Source organism: Nannobrachium achirus (genome assembly GCF_963921795.1).
Source record: "Nannobrachium achirus genome assembly, chromosome: 5".
Taxonomy (NCBI): Eukaryota; Metazoa; Chordata; class Actinopteri; order Myctophiformes; family Myctophidae; genus Nannobrachium; species Nannobrachium achirus.
In genome coordinates, this window is record NC_137814.1 from 7,752,725 (window position 1) to 7,772,859 (window position 20,135).

Below are 20,135 nucleotides of genomic sequence, written 5' to 3' on the forward strand. Positions count from 1 at the left end.
GGAAGAGAAGAACATTGAAACAAAAACAGCCAGAGGAAAATAACATTTGGGGTTTAAATCGAACGGGGGAAATTAGTGACCATGAACTGACACGAATGGACAAAATGGAAGGTAAAGCAGATACTGTTACATATTAGCTTCAGTTTACATTGATAAAATGGTTGGTAAACTAATGTACTGTTATATATCAGCATCCGCTTACAATAATAATATGAATAATAATAATAATAATACTGATGAGGCCATATCACACTGCTGTACATGTATAATAAATGAACATGCCAATCAAAAGGATGAAATTATGTTCCAAACAACAGATCCGGTATACACGACAGAGGAGAGGCTTTTTAAGTGGAGTTTCAGCGTCACATTTATGGTCGAAAACATTGCGTCAGGATCCTTTATGAATGGATCGTCTTGACCACTTAAAAACCTATGTATACTTAGGTTGACCAGGGGGGTCCCCCAGGGGTCTCTATACTGGGTCTGCCCCCCACCCCCCACCCTCAGCTAGAATACGGACGCTAGGTTTCCGAATCCAACTGGTCAGTGAAGTGTTAATTGTTTCAGAGACGTGCGGAGGAGACATTGTCAAAATAAACGTTTCCCATGTAAATCTTATTTTTTTCTCTCTTTTTTTTTTTGCTTTTGTTTTTATACATCTGTATTATTATATATAAAAAAAAGGTTCAACCTATTTATAAATTCCTCAAAATGCGGTAACATAACATCCACCATGTAGCAGAGGAGAGGTTATTCAGGCACTGGTGAGTAACCATTTATCAAAACTCCCAAAGTCAGGAAAATGACTAAGGCCACCCTTTTTTCTTTTTTTTAGTCATTTTTCATGATTCATATTTCTGTCCTAATGAAACATTTCTTCTTTTTTTTGTTGTAATGTAATGTTGTCAGATTGTGCAGAAGGTATTCACAATAACTTCATTGAGGGACTAGACATTTGCGATATGGGGTGGGAGGGGATATTAAGTCATATCAGGATATTAAGTCTTGCAAAGAGCAGATTGTTCTGATGGTACTGTATGTGGTTTGGCCCGCTTTTCTTTCTTTTTCTCTCTCTCTCTCTTTCTTTCTTTCTGTGTTTCGTGAAAGCACGTTATTCAAAAATGGCCAATACATAAACAAACAATGGTGCGATGTCAGCCAGATAATGTTGGCATTTTGTAATAATATCGGAGCACCTGGCACAACATGAGACACACCTCACTTTGTTCCTGGCATCTTAACTGAGCGTTTTAACCCCTTTAGAACGGGTACACATTATTGTGTATCATTATTTTATGCTTTAACTATTGAAAAATAGCAGATATACAAGCTCACAGCGCGGCACCGAGTGCCGCGCTGCGAGCTTGTAGATCTGCTATTTTTTGAAAAAGTCGTGAAAATGTGTGCACATCTTTGAATATATGTATTTTCAAAGCGAACGTTTGTAACTCAAATTTTGCTTCTGGGTGGTCCCTGGAACTAGATATTTTGAGATCGGGGTCCGTCGCCAAATACATATCAGTTTGGGGGTCCTTCACATGAAAAGGTTTGAGAACCACTGACATAGTAGTCTCTCAAGAACAGACCAACTGAGCTCCAGTTAAGTGAAAAGGACCTTTTCTTTGACAATGGCCGGCCAGATTGCTGACATAGAAACATGGGTCTTTCAAAAAAACCTTAGAAGGATTCAAAAGAAACTTATAGAATCGGGTCAAAATTCTAATTTTCACGATTTTTTCAAAAATAGCAGATCTACAAGCTCGCAGCGCGCGCTGTGAGTTTGTATATCTGCTATTTTTCAATAGTTAAAGCATAAAATAATGACACACAATAATGTGTACTCGTTCTAATGGGTTACAGCCTGACTTATACCAGGTGATACGCCGCTGTCGCACAACCAAAATATCTGCCCCGTTCGGTTCGGTGTGCCAGACAGAGCGTGCAACATCAAGTACACGTCAGGTGTTACATTTCAACAATGTAAACAAAAGAAGGAAAAGTAAAAAGCATTCCAAAAAGTAAAAACTCATACATCTATCTTACACAAAGTAAAAAATAAAAAATAAAAAAGTAACAATGATAAATGAATCAATTCTACAAAAAGAAAGGATCCTTACACAAAACAAAGTTTTTTTGCAAATTGTTCAAAAAGGAAAACAAACCAAATGCTTCTCCAACGCGGAGCGACAAACGTAAAACAAAAGTCACTCGATTGGCAATCGGGTGAATTCACCAAAAGGTAGCAACGATAACGCTGAATGATGATCCCTTTGAAATCTTTCAAACTACCATTTTCACCTCACGCTTTCAGCTAAAACGCAGTTTTTAACTGAACATACCAGACTGTCCTTTCAATAAGTCTCCACCTTGTGAGTGTGTGCGACCTGGAGATGTGTCTGGTCACTGCACTGTTAAGGTTAAAAATGTCCTGGGCTGGGCTGGGCCGGGCCGGGCCGGGACAGGACAGAATGGTGGCATGCTGGCGCGGTGACGCCGGCTGTGTTGATTTATGTGTGGGGGTTAAAACGATGCCCATGTCCATACGTCCTGGCTTAGGGAGATGAGGCAGAGTGCGATCTGACTCAAAAGAACAAACAAACAAGAACAAACAAAAGACTGGTTCGACGGGGCAGTGAGTCAAATCCTTTTTTCTTTTTTTTTTACGCACCGGTCCAACAACAAGCGAAGCGGTGTCCGAAAAGGAAGCTTGAGATGACCATGACATCGACCGTGTTGATTCGATGTCGTGGCGGATTGCCAGTGGTCACGAGTCCGTCTGTCTGTGCTCACTCACGTGTGTGTGTGTGTGTGTGTGTGTGTGTGTGTGTGAGAGGTGGTGTAATGTATATATACTGTATATATATCCCATTCTGGCAGTCTTTACGTTTTTCCATAGCCTTGGCAGTGACATGAAAAATATGTCCGAGGGCTCCACAGATTAAAACAAGTAAAACCGCCCAACAAAGCAGATTGATCCACCACACACCTAAATAAATGATCCTTTGTATCTGTTTAAGCCAACAATGAACAGCATTCCAGATAGAGGAATCAATCTTCTAAGCTGTCCAGTTTCTTTAGCCAACTTAAACCCTATTAAGCCAACTTAAACCCTATTATAGTTTAGTTGAGTCCCCTCTGTCTCTGTTACTAGGTCCTCTAGTATTTCGCTCTACTACAAATTTCCTCACTGAAGATAGCAGATCTACAAGCGTGTAGATCTGCTATCTTCACCAAACGTACGCACCCCCAAGAATAGGGGGCACTGCAAGGGTTCAAGTGCTTTTTTTTTTAATGCTGCTCTAGAATTGGCCCGTCTCCCACCTCCTTATTTAAGTCATCATCCTCACGAAAGGAAAATGGATTTAAATCATGGCCACTTGTATCTTACCCAAGCGTTTAGTGCTATACAGTAAGCTTATAAATCAGACACGTACTCAAACATAGGTATCATTCAAACATAAGATTAATCTGGTGTCCTCTTTGTTATAATGAAAGTAAGACCTCCTTTTTCAGATGGGAATGCCAAATAACAATCCAAGGACACCAATGCAATGCAATTCTTTTTTTTTTTTTTTGCTCATATGAGCAATTGTTCCAAAAATACTATTTGATCCAAACAAATTTTGCTCCCAACATTGTAAAGCAACTTTTTTTTCTCTCTCTCTTTTTAAACGTCTTACAAAAACATGACTAAAAGTCGTCAAATCTCCAGTTTTTCCCACTTGGCCAAACCAGTGTCTCTTCAAGAGTCCAAGGAGTTGTTGCTAGGGGGGAAAGGTCCTCAAAACAGAGTCCAAGGAGTTGTTGCTAGGGGGGAAAGGTCCTCAAACAATTGTCATCTGTTGTCAATGTTGTGTGTTTTACTGTTGTATTCATCATGGTCAGGAATGTGGCCATTGGCTGTGTGTGTGTGTGTGTGTGGTGTGTGTGTGTGTGTGTGTGTGTGTGTGTGTGTGTGTGCGCGCGCGCGCGCGTGCGTGCGTGTGCGTTTCCACGCGTGAACAAACACGCTGAGATGCATGATAAGAGAATAAGGCCACGTCTTCTAAGGGCTGTACAATCAACAGGAACTGCAAGAGAAAGAGAGAGAGAGAGAAAACATTACATGTCTATTGGAACCTCTTCAAAGAAAGTAGTAGTTAACACGTTGACTGCTTTTACCCACTAAAGAAAGTAGTAGTTAACACGTTGAGTGCTTTTACCCACTAAAGAAAGTAGTAGTTAACACGTTGAGTGCTTTTACCCACTAAAGAAAGTAGTAGTTAACACGTTGAGTGCTTTTACCCACTAAAGCGGGATTTCAAACCTAGCCGTGGTGTGCTTTTCCCAGATTAAAGTCGAGATATCGCTTTTACAGTATAGTAACAGGGGTCTTCAACAGGGGGTCCGGGACCCCTAGGGGGTCCTCACAGAGTTATTGCAGGGGGTCCTCCAAATCTTTGTGTGATAGGAACTTTTTTTTCGTCTTTTTTATATTAACCACCTAGCGTTCCATATTCTGAGAACTTTAGACAAAAATAGCCGATCTACGATCTAGATCGGCTATTTCCGGCAGAGAGGTTTTGTGTAGAGGGGGAAAAGAGCAGACTAAGTACAGAGTGAAAGGTCAAGATTATTAAGTGTTGACGGTTAATTCAATATCTGAAAACACAAATTGAGATGAATCCAAAATACGCTGATGATCGTGCTGTCAAACGATGAAACTATTATGGAACCTATGAAATGGTTGTGGGGGTCCCTGCTTCATCTCTCTCTCAACTAAGGGGTCCTTGGCCTGAAAACGTTGAAGACCCCTGGTATATTAAATAACAGTAGCGTGCGGTCATTGGGACCAATAATCGTATCGTGGAGATTTAAATTCATCGTGATATCGTCCTCTGTCATGCACTGGGATCAATTCACCTTTTATTTGTCGAGCTGCACATCTGGTACCAAAACAGACTGGAAATAACTTAGTTGATAGTCTTTTTTTTCACTCTCTACCAAATCTCTTTGCCAAAAAATATCTGATCTACAAGCTCACACATTGTGAACTTGGTAGATCGGCTATTTTTTGGCAAATGTTCTGCTCCAGGATAATTGGGTATATTTTGATTATCGCGATAATATCGTAAATCATTTTTGGTCACAATAATCATGACATGAAATCTTCATATGGTCCCATCCCTAGTTACATGTGAGTGACAGGTAGGTGTTTGACTGACCTGGGTGTTACATATGGCTGACATTGTGTCCGTCTCCTCCCAGACCAGGGTGACCCCCTCCCAGCATCTGGGGGTCCACGCCAGACGCTTTCTCCTCCTCCCGTCTCTTTAGACAGGCAGCCTTGGGGTTCAAATTACGCTCTTTGATAGGAGGGGAAAACAGGACATAATGTTTAATAGATGATAATGGGAATGAGAATCAAAAAGAAAACGTCATAATAATTTCATCTGCTTTCTGTGATTTGGAAATTAAATTACATTAAATTAAAAATAAACATGTGGCAGTTCTGGAAGAAAATAATAAATAAGGAAAGGAAATGGAAAAACAGACGGGAGAGAAAACAAGACGGGAAAGTGAAAACAACACGGGAAGGTGAAAACAAACAGGACAGGAAAGTGGGTAGAAAGATGGAAAAACTGCACAAAGTTTGGCAGAAAAGCAGGAATATACTTCCTCCCCCGTTCCTTCCCTCTCATCCTCATTCCTTCTCTCTGTCTCACTATTAGCTGTTGTGAAGTGGCTACAGCGGAAGTAGAGGCGATGACAGACATGACCGGGCGGTGGGTGGCTTTTCTTTCGGGGACTCTGCGGTCTCTCTGGACCAGGCTGCCTCTGGATCAGTGTTCTCCTCTTGATGACAGTTGGCTTTACTGCCGCTAAGAATTTTCCCCCAAATCTACAAGTCCTCGCCTTGACACAGGCCAATGCAGCCTGAGCCTTGTAAAATAGGGTGGGGGGTGGTGTCAAATGTCTGCTTTTGCAAATCAGCCGTTGTTGATTGTGACTCGTCCCTGACTTTTTGTTTTTAACACGCCTGCTCTTGATCTTTGTGATCAGACCTGACGAAGACCCACAACGGGTCGAAGCGTTGATCGCTCTTAATAAAAGATGTTCTACTGGGAGCTACTGGACAGTGTGCGGATTTCCCTTCTTCTCCTTGTGACTCGTCCCTGCCTTTTGTATTTAACACGCCTGCTTTTGTGCAAGGTGAGAAGAACAGGTCGAGACGTTGATCGCTCTTAATCGAACGTTTCTACTGGGAGCTACGGGACCTCCCTTCTCCTCCATGGATCAGGGCGCGGGGCGGGACGGGGCGGACGGTGGGCCGACCTACCTCGCACCTGCTGCTCCAGGCCCAGGATGACCTGCACGGCCTGCTGCAGGATGATGAGCTTGGTCTGGGCCTTGTCGCTCTGCATGTGGGCCTGGACCATCCGGCCCAGCTCCCGGAAGGCCTCGTTAATGTCGCGCACGCGCACCCGCTCCCGAGTGTTGTTGGCGTGGCGGCGGCCGCGCTCCCGCTCCTCCTTCTCCTCCACGGTCAGGTTCTCGTCGGCCGCTGAGGTCACGCTCATGCTGCAGCTGCTGCAGTGTGAGAGGTCGGGAGGAAGGTGGGGTTAACACGACCCCAGCTCTACACCGCTCTGCTCTGCTGCAGTATAAGGTTCAGGATGGTTAACACGACCCCAGCTCTACACCGCTCTGCTCTGCTGCAGTATAAGGTTCAGGATGGTTAACACGACCCCAGCTCTACACCGCTCTGCTCTGCTGCAGTATAAGGTTCAGGATGGTTAACACGACCCCAGCTCTACACCGCTCTGCTCTGAGCTGCAGTATAAGGTTCAGGATGGTTAACACGACCCCAGCTCTACACCGCTCTGCTCTGCTGCAGTATAAGGTTCAGGATGGTTAACACCACCCCAGCTCTACACCGCTCTGCTCTGAGCTGCAGTATAAGGTTCAGGATGGTTAACACGACCCCAGCTCTACACCGCTCTGCTCTGCTGCAGTATAAGGTTCAGGATGGTTAACACCACCCCAGCTCTACACCGCTCTGCTCTGAGCTGCAGTATAAGGTTCAGGATGGTTAACACGACCCCAGCTCTACACCGCTCTGCTCTGAGCTGCAGTATAAGGTTCAGGATGGTCAACACAACCCCAGCTCTACACCGCTCTGCTCTGAGCTGCAGTATAAGGTTCAGGATGGTTAACACGACCCCAGCTCTACACTGCTCTGCTCTGAGCTGCAGTGTAAGGTTCAGGATGGTTAACACGACCCCAGCTCTACACCGCTCTGCTCTGAGCTGCAGTATAAGGTTCAGGATGGTTAACACGACCCCAGCTCTACACCGCTCTGCTCTGAGCTGCAGTATAAGGTTCAGGATGGTTAACACCACCCCAGCTCTACACCGCTCTGCTCTGAGCTGCAGTATAAGGTTCAGGATGGTTACCACGACCCCAGCTCTACACCACTCTGCTCTGAGCTGCAGTATAAGGTTCAGGATGGTTAACACGACCCCAGCTCTACACCGCTCTGCTCTGAGCTGCAGTATAAGGTTCAGGATGGTTAACACGACCCCAGCTCTACACCGCTCTGCTCTGAGCTGCAGTATAAGGTTCAGGATGGTTAACACCACCCCAGCTCTACACCACTCTGCTCTGAGCTGCAGTGTAAGGTTCAGGATGGTTAACACGACCCCAGCTCTACACCGCTCTGCCTCATATGGAACTCTGGAGCTGCTTCCACTACAGCCAGAGCCTTCTATCTGGTTCTGGACACTCACTAAACGGTTTAAAAAAATAGCCGAGCTACAAGCTTGCAACGCATTCTGATGCTTGTAGATCGGCTATTTTCAAAACAATGTCCCGCCTATAATGAATGAATACCCCAAACTTGGACGTCAGGGTTTAGAGGATGAATCCTTTGACCAACAATGTGTCCAAACATGAGAAACAGTTCATTTTTTCTTTCCTGCTTGCTTGAAGGAGGATTCCCGTGGTGCGGCGTTGCAGCGTCGCAGGAGAGAGAGAGAGAGCGTTGGGGTGGGAACTCACGAAGTTGTTTCTCTTGCACTGGTTGGATCGTTTGAACACGAAACGAACATTGTCAGCTTTTCACAGCACCTCCGTAACATCCTTGGTTTTTGTGTGTGTTTGGCAGACCCACCATGATCAAACGAGTGGGTCTGCATTTTTAGACTCCTCAAATCACAACGTCTGATCAGATGTTTGAATAATGTACTCGAGGCCGACCTAAACTAAACTTTTTCGGGTCATTGAGGTCCAGGAGTTGAGGTCGGGGGGAGGGGGTGCGAGGACTGTCAGAGAGGAAGGATGAGGAGGTGGAGAAGGGAGAGGAGAGAGGAGAGAGGAAGCAGACACCCTCTGCCAGGTACAGAGCAACACACACACCAGAACAAAGGAAAAGAAGCCAGAGAGGAAGGAAGGAAGGTGGCGTCATGTTAAATACATCACACACACAGGAGGATGTATTTATCTGAATAATGTGAGGAGGAAGAACGCAGGTCACTGCTGCCATCTGAAAAAAGGAAAACCGGGAAGATGGGGGGATGGAGGGAGGAGCAACGAAGAGATGGAAAGTGTGTACAGAAAAAGGAGAGGCAGCTAAAATAATGATGATAATAATAAAAAGGTTGACATCTGAGAGGCCAGGAGGACATGCAGCAGAGACACTGCCATGAGGAGAAGGTTTAATGATAAACGTGGCCACAGAAACAGCCTGTGTATTTTATGTTTTATTTAACATAGAGACAGGTAGACTTTAAGCTGTACCATATCAGAAGTGAAGACAATTAGCCCTATCCACGGCCCACCCACTCAGCATCCCCTTGGTGCTGAAGTCACGTTTTGAAGGGGAAACCCTACTAAAATCCTATGGAGTTAACACAGAAATCGCAAATTTAATGCAATTTCCGAATAGTAAAGTATAAAATACGGCTAGCATGATCAAGAACACAAGACAGTAAAAGGCAAAAAAGCATTATAATTTACTTTACCGTTTGAAAAAATGATTTGTTGGCCAGCAAGTCCAGCTATTTCTGTATTAATTTCCCCTTCTAAACTGACGTCAGTACCAGGAAGTTGCTGAGAAATCAGCTGAGTGGGCGGGTCTTGAATAGGGCTAGGGATGAAGAGGCTAAAATGCAGTCTCCTCTTAAACAAATTAGAGGATACTGCATTAGTATCTAAAAATAATAATAACAACAACTTCAGGCTTAAAGGACAACTTTGCTTTTTTACAACAAGAGTTCATATTTTAGATTGTAATTAGAGAAAAGATGAGTGTTAAAATGTTTTCATGTACTGTTTTCTATTGTTTTAGCCCTTTTAATGATGTTGATTTCATGCATACAAGTGGCTAAATATTAGCCTAGTTCCAGACCCTGAATCGCTAGCCACACCCCTTTAATTTGTTTGTTTCTGCGATTCAGGTCTAGAATCGCTCTCAATGAGGAGGCCTGCCTCGGTTGAAAATCCAAACGGGCGAATCAGCGTCGTGAATCAGCGTCTTGTGATCAGCGTGGGTGGGGGTTTCCCAGAACTCATGTGTGTTTCCAAGTACACCAGCGCCGCCGCCATACCGTACCGCACATCGTGTCGCGGTAAAATGCGGTAAATTGCAGTAAATGCGATCGTATCGATCTCGCTATGAAACACCAGTAGCAGGCATGTTATGTTGTGTTTGATTACTAGTTTGTAGTGCTCCTATTCTGACTGTTTCTTTGGTTAGCAAGTAGCACTAGCAAGCAACAGGTTAGCCACTAGCCAGCCAGGCACACATAACAACACTATGTCATGTGTTGGTCGGTGAACCAATCGCTGAACAGTGCCTCATTTCGGCAACGCCCATCCCTGCAAAGGCTGTGGGCGGAACTGACTTCAGACTGAATAATGAAGTGAAACGAAATGTCAATTCAGGCTGAGTGTCAGGCTAGCTAAATATGACTTTTTAGACACAAAATGCCCATTCCCAAGATGCACTGCAATCTTTCATGGGCATATGTGACTTATGGAGGCTGGTAGTGTTACTGTAAATAATAATATAAGAAATCACCGACTTATTGTGTCTAAAAAGACATATTTAGCCACTTGTACGCATGCCCCCACCCACTGAAATCTAAGTCGCTAAAATGGCTCAAACGATAGAAAGCAGTACATGAAAACATTTTAACACTCATCTTTTCTTTTCTCTAATGACTAAAATATGAACTGTTGTTGTAAAAAAAAACAAAGTTGTCCTTTAAGGCCTCTAAGGTGGTTAGAAAGCTGTGTATCGATGCAAAGGAGAAGGAAGAGTGGCCAAAACAAAACCAGAAAATGAAAATGAAGAAGGGACAAAAAACATGTGATGTTAATCCAGCAGAGAGAGAGAGAGAGAGAGAGACATGTAAGCATTTGGACAGTGGAGGACACAGACAGTCCATTGTTAAAGGAGTAGTTAAAACCCCCCAAAAATACTGCTTTTCTATCAACTACACACCTCACCAAGCCTTGAATTACTGGAGATTTGTTTTAGTTTTTGACTGATGAACCCTGTCATCAAATGATTGTCTCAGGAATGCTTTAAAACAAGGGTCGTCAACGTTTTCAGGCCAAGGACCCCTTAGTTGAGAGAGAGATGAAGCAGGGACCCCCACAACATATATAGTTTCATTGTTTGACAACACAATCATCAGTGTATTTTGGATTCATGTCAATTTGTGTTTTCAGATATTTAACCACTTGAACCGTCAATACTTAATAAACGTGACCTTTCACTCTGTACTTAGTCTGCTCTTTTTCCCCTCTACACCAAACCCCTTTGCCTAAAATAGCCGATCTACAAGCTCACAACGCCTCGCAGCACGAGGAGTTGTGAGCTTGTAGATCTGCTATTTTTGGCCAAAGTTCTAAGGAAAAAAAAAACTTTTTATCACACAAAGATTTGGAGGACCCCCTGTAGTAACTCTGAGGACGCCCTAGGGGTCCCGGACCCCCTGTTGAAGACCCCTGCTTTAAAAACTAAAGAATCTCCATGAATTGAAGGCTTGGTGGGGTGTGTGGTTGATGGAAGATAAGTGATGTTTTGGTTGAACTACTCCTTTAAGACTAGAGCAGCACATCATCAGGACAGATGTGTGAGAACAGCTCAGAGGATGAACCACAGCCTCACTTCTTTGTCCCGTCAGATCTCAAAGACCTAACAACACCTTTATGAAACCACTACAGGACCTTTAAAGAACCATAACTTATTTTTACAGCTTCGGCTATATTTTATACATAAGATATATATATTTTGTATATAGCCCAATGTGTTTACATGTTCTTCAGAATCATTTAAAAACGCAACCCAATTTACTGAATAACCGAGTCAATGTTGGGTAAATGTCATTGCATGGTTATTAAAGTCATAAACAGTCTGTTGTAAAAACAACAAACAATATGCTTTGAAAAAACAGGAGGGTGGGGACAAAGCCCCTTTTTTCCAGTGTAGATTAAGTAGTTTAAAGGAGTAGTTCACCCCCAAAATGACATTTTTTCTATTGATTACTCATGCCATGGAGACTTGAGTTCAATAATAGTCTTAGTTGTTTGTCGTATTCCTAAGACAATAATTCGATTACAATAAATTTACCCCCACTGATACCGGATGGAGACCCAAATGCATTTGGGTCCCCATTCAGAATCAATGGGGGTAAATTTACTCAAATACATTTTTTGTCTTAGAAATGCAACAAATACGAAAAAATATTATTGAACTCAAGTCTCCATGGCATGAGTAATCAATAGAAAAAAAGTCATTTTGGGGGTGAACTACTCCTTTAAAAATGCCAGAAAGCCAGTATGGTCCTTTAAAGAACGGTGGCATTTGTACAACTGGTAGTAACTGGTGGTGTGAAAGAAAAACAAAACCCAAACTACGAGCATGTGATGTAACAGAAGCTTTGAGATGCAAGGAGCAGCGAGAAGTGAGACTGCGGATGAAGCTGTATATGTGGACCTCCTTCCTCCTTCCTCCTCCTCCTCCTCTCCTCCCCCTGGACAACCAACAAACCAACCAACCAGGCGACTGACCTCGGACTTGCTGCTCCAGGTTGAGTATAACGTTAACGGCCTGGTGCAGAATGAGCAGTTTGGTCTGGGGTTTCTCATTGCTCAGGTGGAGCTGACACATACGTCCCAGCTCCTTAAACGCCTCGTTGATGTCCCGCACGCGGAGCCGCTCGCGTTGGTTGTTCGTCACCCGCCGCTCTTTCTCCCGCTCCTGCTTCACCTCCGGGGGAAGGTCCTCCTCGTCCTCCTCCCCCTCCAGCTCTACGTCCCGACTGGACCAACAGCACCCAGCCAAGACCCCAACACACACAGTGAGTACACACGGCAAGGTGGAGGTGGGGAGGGGGAGAGGACAGTGGTACGCGTGGGTACGGCTCAACCTACTGGTGGTGGTGGTGGTGGTGGTGGTGGTGCTGTGCAGTAGTTATTTTACCCATTAAGGCCAGAAAAATACCTACAAATGTCTTCTAAATCCTAACGGTTTTCTGGAAAATGTATGTTTCTATGATCAGTGGTGCTCGAACCTTTTAATGTCAAGAAGCCCTAGAAATATTTGTATTTGACTGCCGACCCCCATCTCAAAATATTTAAAATCTTGCTTTAAAAATGTATATATATATATATATATTTAAAGATTTGCACACATTTTCACGATTTTTCAAAAATAGCTGATCTACAAGCTCGCAGCGCGGCACTCGGTGCTGCGCTGTGAGCTTGTAGATCGGCAAAGTAGCCGATCTACAAGCTCACAATGCGTAGCAATGCGATGTGTTGTGAGCTTATTAGATCGTCTGTTTCCATGACGCGATGCAGGCGACTGTGTACATCAATTTTGTGATGAAATTTGTGATTTCATTAACTAAGCCTGTGGTATCATATTCCTGGTTCATTTTAGTTTATAGAAATCATTGATGTACATTAAATTAAATTAGCTTAGATCCAGGGCTCACTCAGTAGTTCAACGTTATGATTCCATATTATCCGTTTTTTCTTAACAACTAACAAGGATAATACAAGGGGTGTGATCTTTTTGTTTTATGTTTGCATTACGCCACCTATAAAGCTGTGTGGTTAATGTGATTGCTTTGCTTTTCTTATGGGGGGAAGACAAGTCTCTCTGGTTCAAACCAAACACAGTGCTGATGATGAGTGGTGGTGTTGTAAATCTGAGCAACACAACCATTGGCCCACATTTGATCTGGAAAGCTACCAGCAACATCATAAATGCCCAAGAACATAAAAATAATTATGGGCTATGCAAGCAACTCTTCTAGCGCAAAACCGATAAAAAAAGGCTTTATTGGCTAGTTCATTAAGGAACTATTAACCACTTAAACATACTTTGTTATATGACAAATAGTGAAAACAGCCAATCTAAAAGCACATAATGTGTTGTGGGTTTGTAGATTTTCACTTCTTTGCCTTTGACATGCCTAAAAGAGGGATGCCAGATTGAAAAGTGGCTAAAAACCAAAATGTTTTTTGGACAGCGCCTTCTGTGGCACTAATTCTTCTGTGGAGCTAATGTTCCATAATTAACTAGCCAGTTAACAAACATTCGTTTTAATCCATCTCATACACGACGAAGTCGCCTTGGATCTTGGTTTTATTTCCGATATATTCTAGCAAATAAATATTAGATCCAACTCTTATACTTTGTGTGAGGGGAAGGGCTTAAGACACCTTGTTCGAATGCGCTTCATGTCCTTTTTCTCGTCTTCCGACTTGTCGGCGATGGACGAGTTCTCGTCGTCTTCCTTGTCCTCCCGCTTGATCTCGCCAGCGCTCGACCGGGACAGGCTGCCAGGCAGGCCTGCAAGGACACCCAGAACCAAGACACTCGCCGTCAAACAGCAGCTATTAGAACCCCACGCTGCTTTCATTTAACACCATCTATGGAGCTGGAACTGAAGGAGCTAAGCTGCCCCTTACTAACTTGTTCATTAGCACTGTTGCCAGATTTAGCGAGAGAAATACCAGGTCTATGAAAACAAGCCAGAAAGAAGCGACTAAGGGCCGATGTATACTCCACTTTTAGAGACACATTCTCTTGTCGGCTCTGTCCAGTGGTTATTAGAGGTTCATTAATTCGGCTGTTCGTTGCTGCCGAGATTTTGTGACTCCCAGAACCGAGCCGAAATAAATTTGTCTCTAAAAGTGGAGGATGCATCGGCCCTTACACGTTAGCACTTTGAACCTGTACACATCGGCTACAAGCTCAAACTTGTAGATTGGTTATGTTTTGGCACAGAGGTTTGGTGTAGAAGGAAAAGTGTAGACTAGTAGGTATTGACAGTTCAAGTGGTTAAATAAATTATATGAAAATACACATTAATCCAACCTACACAGATGATGGTGCTGTCAAGTCTAAACTGTATAAGAAATAATCCATGTACATTTTTAATCTGCAACACAATTTTATACAATATGTAGTGGGGGGTCCCTGCTTCATCTCTTTTTTTAATTCTATTTTTTATCCCACGATTTTGCAACCCATTTTTCACCCAGTGCCAATTGCCTATGTAATCCTGGGCTCTGCTCTCCCTCTGCCGCGCCTGGGGAGACAACGGACTGACCTCATGCTTCCTTCAATGCATGAGTAGTCCAAGTTGTTTCTTTTCACCTGACAGTGGGGATTTCCCCGGGATGGACGTAGCGCGTGGAAGGAATACGTTATTCCAACCAGTTCCTTTCCCCTCCATCAAGCGCCCCAGCTGGCCAGGGGGAGGCATTATTGAGACCAGGATTACTGCATGTTTTTGTGAGGGTATCAACCCTAGGAGACACGGGGAGAACATGCAAACTCCACACAGAAAGGCCCTATCGCCGACCCCACCTAGGGTGTGGGCGCTGATGACGCGGAGGGAGAAACACGCCCCCAGCACCCACAGTGTCCCCCGGCAGGAATCGAACCCAGGACCTTCTAGCTGTGAGGCGAAGCGCTAACCACTGCGCCAAGGCCATCGCGTGTTTGTCGAGGTTGCGGCAACAGAAAAAGACGCGCTCCGCCAATCATAGTAAACCACACACACTGGACATCAAGATCGAGTCCAGACGGAGCTTATACCATAATGTAACCATAACACATTAACATGAACGTGACATGAAGTAATACTGCCCTGTCCCTGTGATTTTTATATGCAAACTGCTATTAAAGTATTCAATCAAAAGAACGAGAGATGTACGGTATCTGGGTGACTTACAGTGCGTGCGCCACAGTGCGTGCATGAACGTTTCTTTCTGACAACCACCTAAATATTGTCTGGTTACCGTGTTAGCAGACGCAATTTATATCCGACACCAATATTGATTTAATAGACGTTTTCCTGGCCGGGACCCAAACTAGTGAAAACGGCAGATCTCGACTTGCTGTGAGCTTGTAGATTGGCTATTTTCACTAGGCCTAGCCTACTTCTTCTTATTCTTTTTATATGTAATTTCTTAGATGTGTTTTCTTGTTTGAAAAACATGAATATAGGCACATAATCATGTGCGGTGTAACCCGATGCATGTAGGCCTATACTGACCACTGTAATTTGCAATCGGGGTATATTTCTTGCAAAAGTTTATAAAGACAATGTCCATGGCGCGTCAGAGCGCCACAGTCGCATATGCGTGATGTTTAATTGATAAATAGAAAGGGAGATGAGTCCCGTCCTTCTAACACATCATGTCATACAAGAAAATAAATAGAGAGTTCACAGAATAAATACAAATTTGACTAAGAGTGGCCTAATTGTTTGAGAAATGACCATATATTATAGGGTCTGGGAATTGAAGCAGCTCGGGCGATCAACATTAACCTCCAACCCACCTTTAGCCTACTCTATAGTTTTTTATTGCGTTGGTAGGCTGTCAGCCTCTATTTTTCTTTATATAGACCTACTGTTACATTTCATAATGAAATGTTTGGCTATTTATAGGATATGGTTAAACCATGCGTGATCATTTGCATTCGTTGCCTAATACTAATAGCCTAATAAAAACACTATTTCTGTTAGAACCCGTTGTCATTTGATTGTTCTTTAGATTCAGGAAACATCTATGAAGTGTTTCACTAGCTCAGAAATAAATCAAATAGTCTATGAAGTGTTTTGTAGCCTTATTCTATAGGTATTATTAACCGCAAAATACTTGCGTTCTGGAGTCGCCGAAATGTCGGGCTGATGCGCTGCCGTCTCCAAATCTCTCCATGACCATGTGTCCAAAATAACAGATGTATAAGCTGTCGACACGCCATGACGCAATGCGTTGATGTCTTGTAACTCTGTTGTGACTGTGGCTGTGGCGCGCATTACGCAGGGAGCAACACCGTCTATTCAATCATGCCTTGGTCAAGTAAGTTGGTCATTATGAAGCGATTTAAACAAAACAAAAAATTCTCCTCATTCCTTGGAAAGCAGAGCATGAACAAATAACTAAATTGTGTCCCTATTTAATCTGTAAATATTGAAACGTTGGCAATTGAAAATAGCCATCTACCAGCTCTCCAGTGTTGCGCTCCAAAAGCAAATACCCCGACATTGATTCTCAAAGCTCTGAGCTTTGCTTGCCTTTATATAAAACCATAATTGATATGATATAAATAATAACTATCATCTACAATTACATGTTATAGAAAACGTTTGTAATCGGGTCTTTATTTGCTGTGCCATGAATTAATCAAACTGAAAGAGTGAATGGCATGCTATAATCATTTCTTTGAATAGAATTGACACAAGGAGGAACTGACACTCTATCACTTCTGCTAATTAATTTACAGTATAGGTCTATAGGTATTCTAGGTAGGCTATTATTATTAACTGAATGAGTGGTTGGTTTGATGTATTTGTAATGAAATTGAAGGCAAAAACAAGCATTAATTAATGAATTAATCATTTAATCGTGCACCAGCCCAAATCGCGCAATAAAGGAAACCTGGCATGTGGAGTTATTAATCTATACATAAAGTGTTTGTGCTTCTTCTCAAACAGACTACACAAATAAAATAACTGGTGCATTTATAAGCTGCAGGAATGATTAATTACAGGGGTGATGTTTCAACCAGACAGTCAGATGCAATACGCGACATGCAGCAACATTTCCTCGTTGCAATGAACAGCCAAATGATTTCTAAATAGGTTCACGTTAAAAACCACAGTAACTAGACCATAGAATGACAAAAGAACAAGCTGACAAAAGTGTAAAAATCTATCAAAATTAAACGTTATCTTGTATTTATTCCTTGGCTGGCTTCTGCGTCCCAGGAACGCGGAAGAATAGCTGTCTGAGTGAGTGTCTGTTGATTCTGCAGGTGAGGGGGGCTTGATTGCTGCGCAATCCCGCAGCTGGTCCGTTCTCCAGCAAAGTTCAGGAAAGCGATCGAGCCGCCGCAGATTGGCCGCTTTGTCAGACGCGCGAGAGATTTGTTTGGTCCTTTTTCTAAGACATGTCAGGGAAACGGGGACAGCGATTGGCGGCCCAACCTCGACAGAGAAGTCACAGCAGGCGCCACCGTGCCCCTGCCCTGCTTCATCTCTGTCAGAGCTAAGGGGTCCTTGGCCTGAAAACGTTGAAGACCCCTGTATTAGAGGAGTGGTCCCGTCCTAACTCACCAGTGAAGCCTTCAGGCTGGCCAGACGGAGTGCCGTGGTGCAGGAGTCTGCCACCAGAGGGCAGACCAGCAGAGTCCTCGTGGTGGTTGGAAACCTACAGACAACACACAGGTTCATAAGAGATTGCATCATCTCCTTTCAAAAAGAAAAGGAAAGGGAAAAACACACTTTATACAATAGGATAACACAGGATGTTCACCCTTTACTAATTTGCAGTTGACCATCTGCTTTTGTGATTTTAATTTTTTTTTCTTTCCCCGGAATGTTAGACACCAGGTTTTGGTGGACATAAATCGCATTATTGCTTGGCAAAGTGAAGTTAGCCTACTGGACATACGTACGGAGATAGCTCCCCCTCAAACATAATGTCACTCTCGTGGACACTCGCGACAAAACCCACATACAGTGTACAGTAGCTACAGTCAAAATTATTCCGTCTGTTACAAGTGTTTCATTTAACCCATTTAGGCCTAGAATTATTGAATGCTTTAACCAGTGAAAAATAGCAGATATACAAGCTCACAGCAAATATATGTATTTTCAAAGTGAACGTTTGTAACTCAAATTTTGCTTCTGGGTGGTCCCTGGAACTAGATATTTTGAGATGGGGGTCCGTGGCCAAATAAATATCAGTTTGGCGGTCCTTCACATGAAAAAGGTTTGAGAACCACTGACATAGTAGTCTCTCAAGAACAGACTAACTGAGCTCCAGTTAAGTGAAAAGGACCTTTGCTTTGACGATGGCCAGCCAGATTGCTGACATAGAAAGATAAGGTTTTTCAAAAAACCTTAGAAGGATTCAAAAGACACTTATAGAATCGGGTCAAAATTCTAATTTTCACGATTTTTCAAAAATAGCAGATCTACAAGCTCGCAGTGAGCTTGTATATCTGCTATTTTTCAATAGTTAAAGCATAAAATAATGATACACAATAATGTGTACCCGTTCTAAATATTTAAGTTGTTAAACAGACAGCTGCTAGCCGTCTCTCTGTCTCGTCTCTGTGCCCCTGCCCGTCAAAATAGCAGCTTCTGCTACATTTTAAGCTGCAAGCGACTCATATCAGCCTTGAAATCAAACCTACTACTGGTTATTTGCGCAGCGACGTTTCACTTGATTTTGTCCGATAAGAATTTAGAATCTCAACCACAGACAACTGGACAACGGCCATGGTAATCAGTAAAATCAGCTGGGGCAGTGCAGGCAGGGCATCAAGGCCACTAGTGTGGCCACGGGGCAGCTATTTGTACGAGGGGCACATGGCCAAACAGAGGGGCAAACGAGAGCCATGGCCGTCGTGGTCCGCCGTGAAATTCCTGCCCGGGTGTCGACTGGGATCTTTTGGATTAGAGGACAAAAACACAGGAAGTTCCCCCTTACTAACCAGTAACTACAACTAATGCACTGGTTCTTAACCCATTTAGAACGGGTACACATTATTGTGTATCATTATTTTATGCTTTAACTATTGAAAAATAGCAGATATACAAGCTCGCTGCGAGCTTGTAGATCTGCTATTTTTGAAAAATTGTCTTTTGAATCCTTCTAAGGTTTTTTGAAAAACCTATATTTCTGTGTCAGCAATCTGGCCAGCCATCGTCAAAGAAAAGGTCCTTTTCACTTAACTGGAGCTCAGTTAAGCCCTTTGCACACAGGCGCGTTTAACCGCACGGATAAAACGGACAATATAATTTTTTGAAAAGAAAACAATGATTCTCTATGACCTCATGCACACCGGCTCCGAATTAGCCGTGCGACGAGTGGCTGCCGCCCTGCGTTTTTTTCTCGATTGAACCCAGTTCGATTTGTGCGTCTTGTCGCATGCGGTAAAAAACTCATCAGTCCTTTTATGACTCCTTTTTGGATCCGCAGCGCCGATTCCGCACAGCATTGCACACCAAATCCAATGCGTTTTATTCATGCCGCAAGCGAAAAAAACGCAACTGTCCTGTGTGCAAAGGGCTTTAGTCTGTTCTTGAGAGACTACTATGTCAGTGGTTCTCAAACCTTTTCATGTGAAAAATGATATTTGGCCACGGACCCCCCCCATCTCAAAATATTTAGTTCCAGGGACCCCCCAGAAGCAAAATTTGAGTTACAAACCTTCGCTTTGAAAATGCATATATTCAAAGATTTGCACACATTTTCATGACTTTTAAAAAAAAATAGCAGATCTACAAGCTCGCAGCGCGGCACTCGGTGCCGCGCTGTGAGCTTGTATATCTGCTATCTTTCACTGGTTAAAGCATTCAATAATTCTAGGCCTAAATGGGTTAACCCATTCTTGACGGGTACACATTAAGTGTATTACCCCCTCAGGTATGTACAGTATGTAGTACAGTAATCTTTGAAAAAATATTTTAAGTTTTTCAGATTTTTTTTTCTATGAAAGCCAAAGGTGTAAGCTATCAAATAGTGTTGGAAATTTGTTTCTAACTGCTACAGAGGCTGAGTAATATGTTTTCCAGAAAAATAGTGGGTAATTTTCAAATTGGACT

The 20,135-nt window shown here is 43.1% G+C and overlaps 1 protein-coding gene across 1 annotated transcript in view; it reads right to left on the bottom strand.

Moving 5' to 3' along the window:
- Positions 1-1,414: 1,414 nt before the first annotated feature.
- Positions 1,415-20,135, bottom strand: part of tcf3a (transcription factor 3a) — a gene marked incomplete at its 5' end in the record, with an annotated part of 84,571 nt that continues 65,850 nt past the window's right edge. The window contains 5 exons of the mRNA XM_080725511.1: positions 1,415-4,073; positions 5,208-5,348; positions 6,323-6,573; positions 13,726-13,855; positions 17,637-17,730. Of these exons, the coding sequence (XP_080581637.1) occupies positions 5,215-5,348; positions 6,323-6,573; positions 13,726-13,855; positions 17,637-17,730 (609 nt within the window). The 3' untranslated portion in view covers positions 1,415-4,073; positions 5,208-5,214. The remainder of the gene's footprint in view (positions 4,074-5,207; positions 5,349-6,322; positions 6,574-13,725; positions 13,856-17,636; positions 17,731-20,135) is intronic.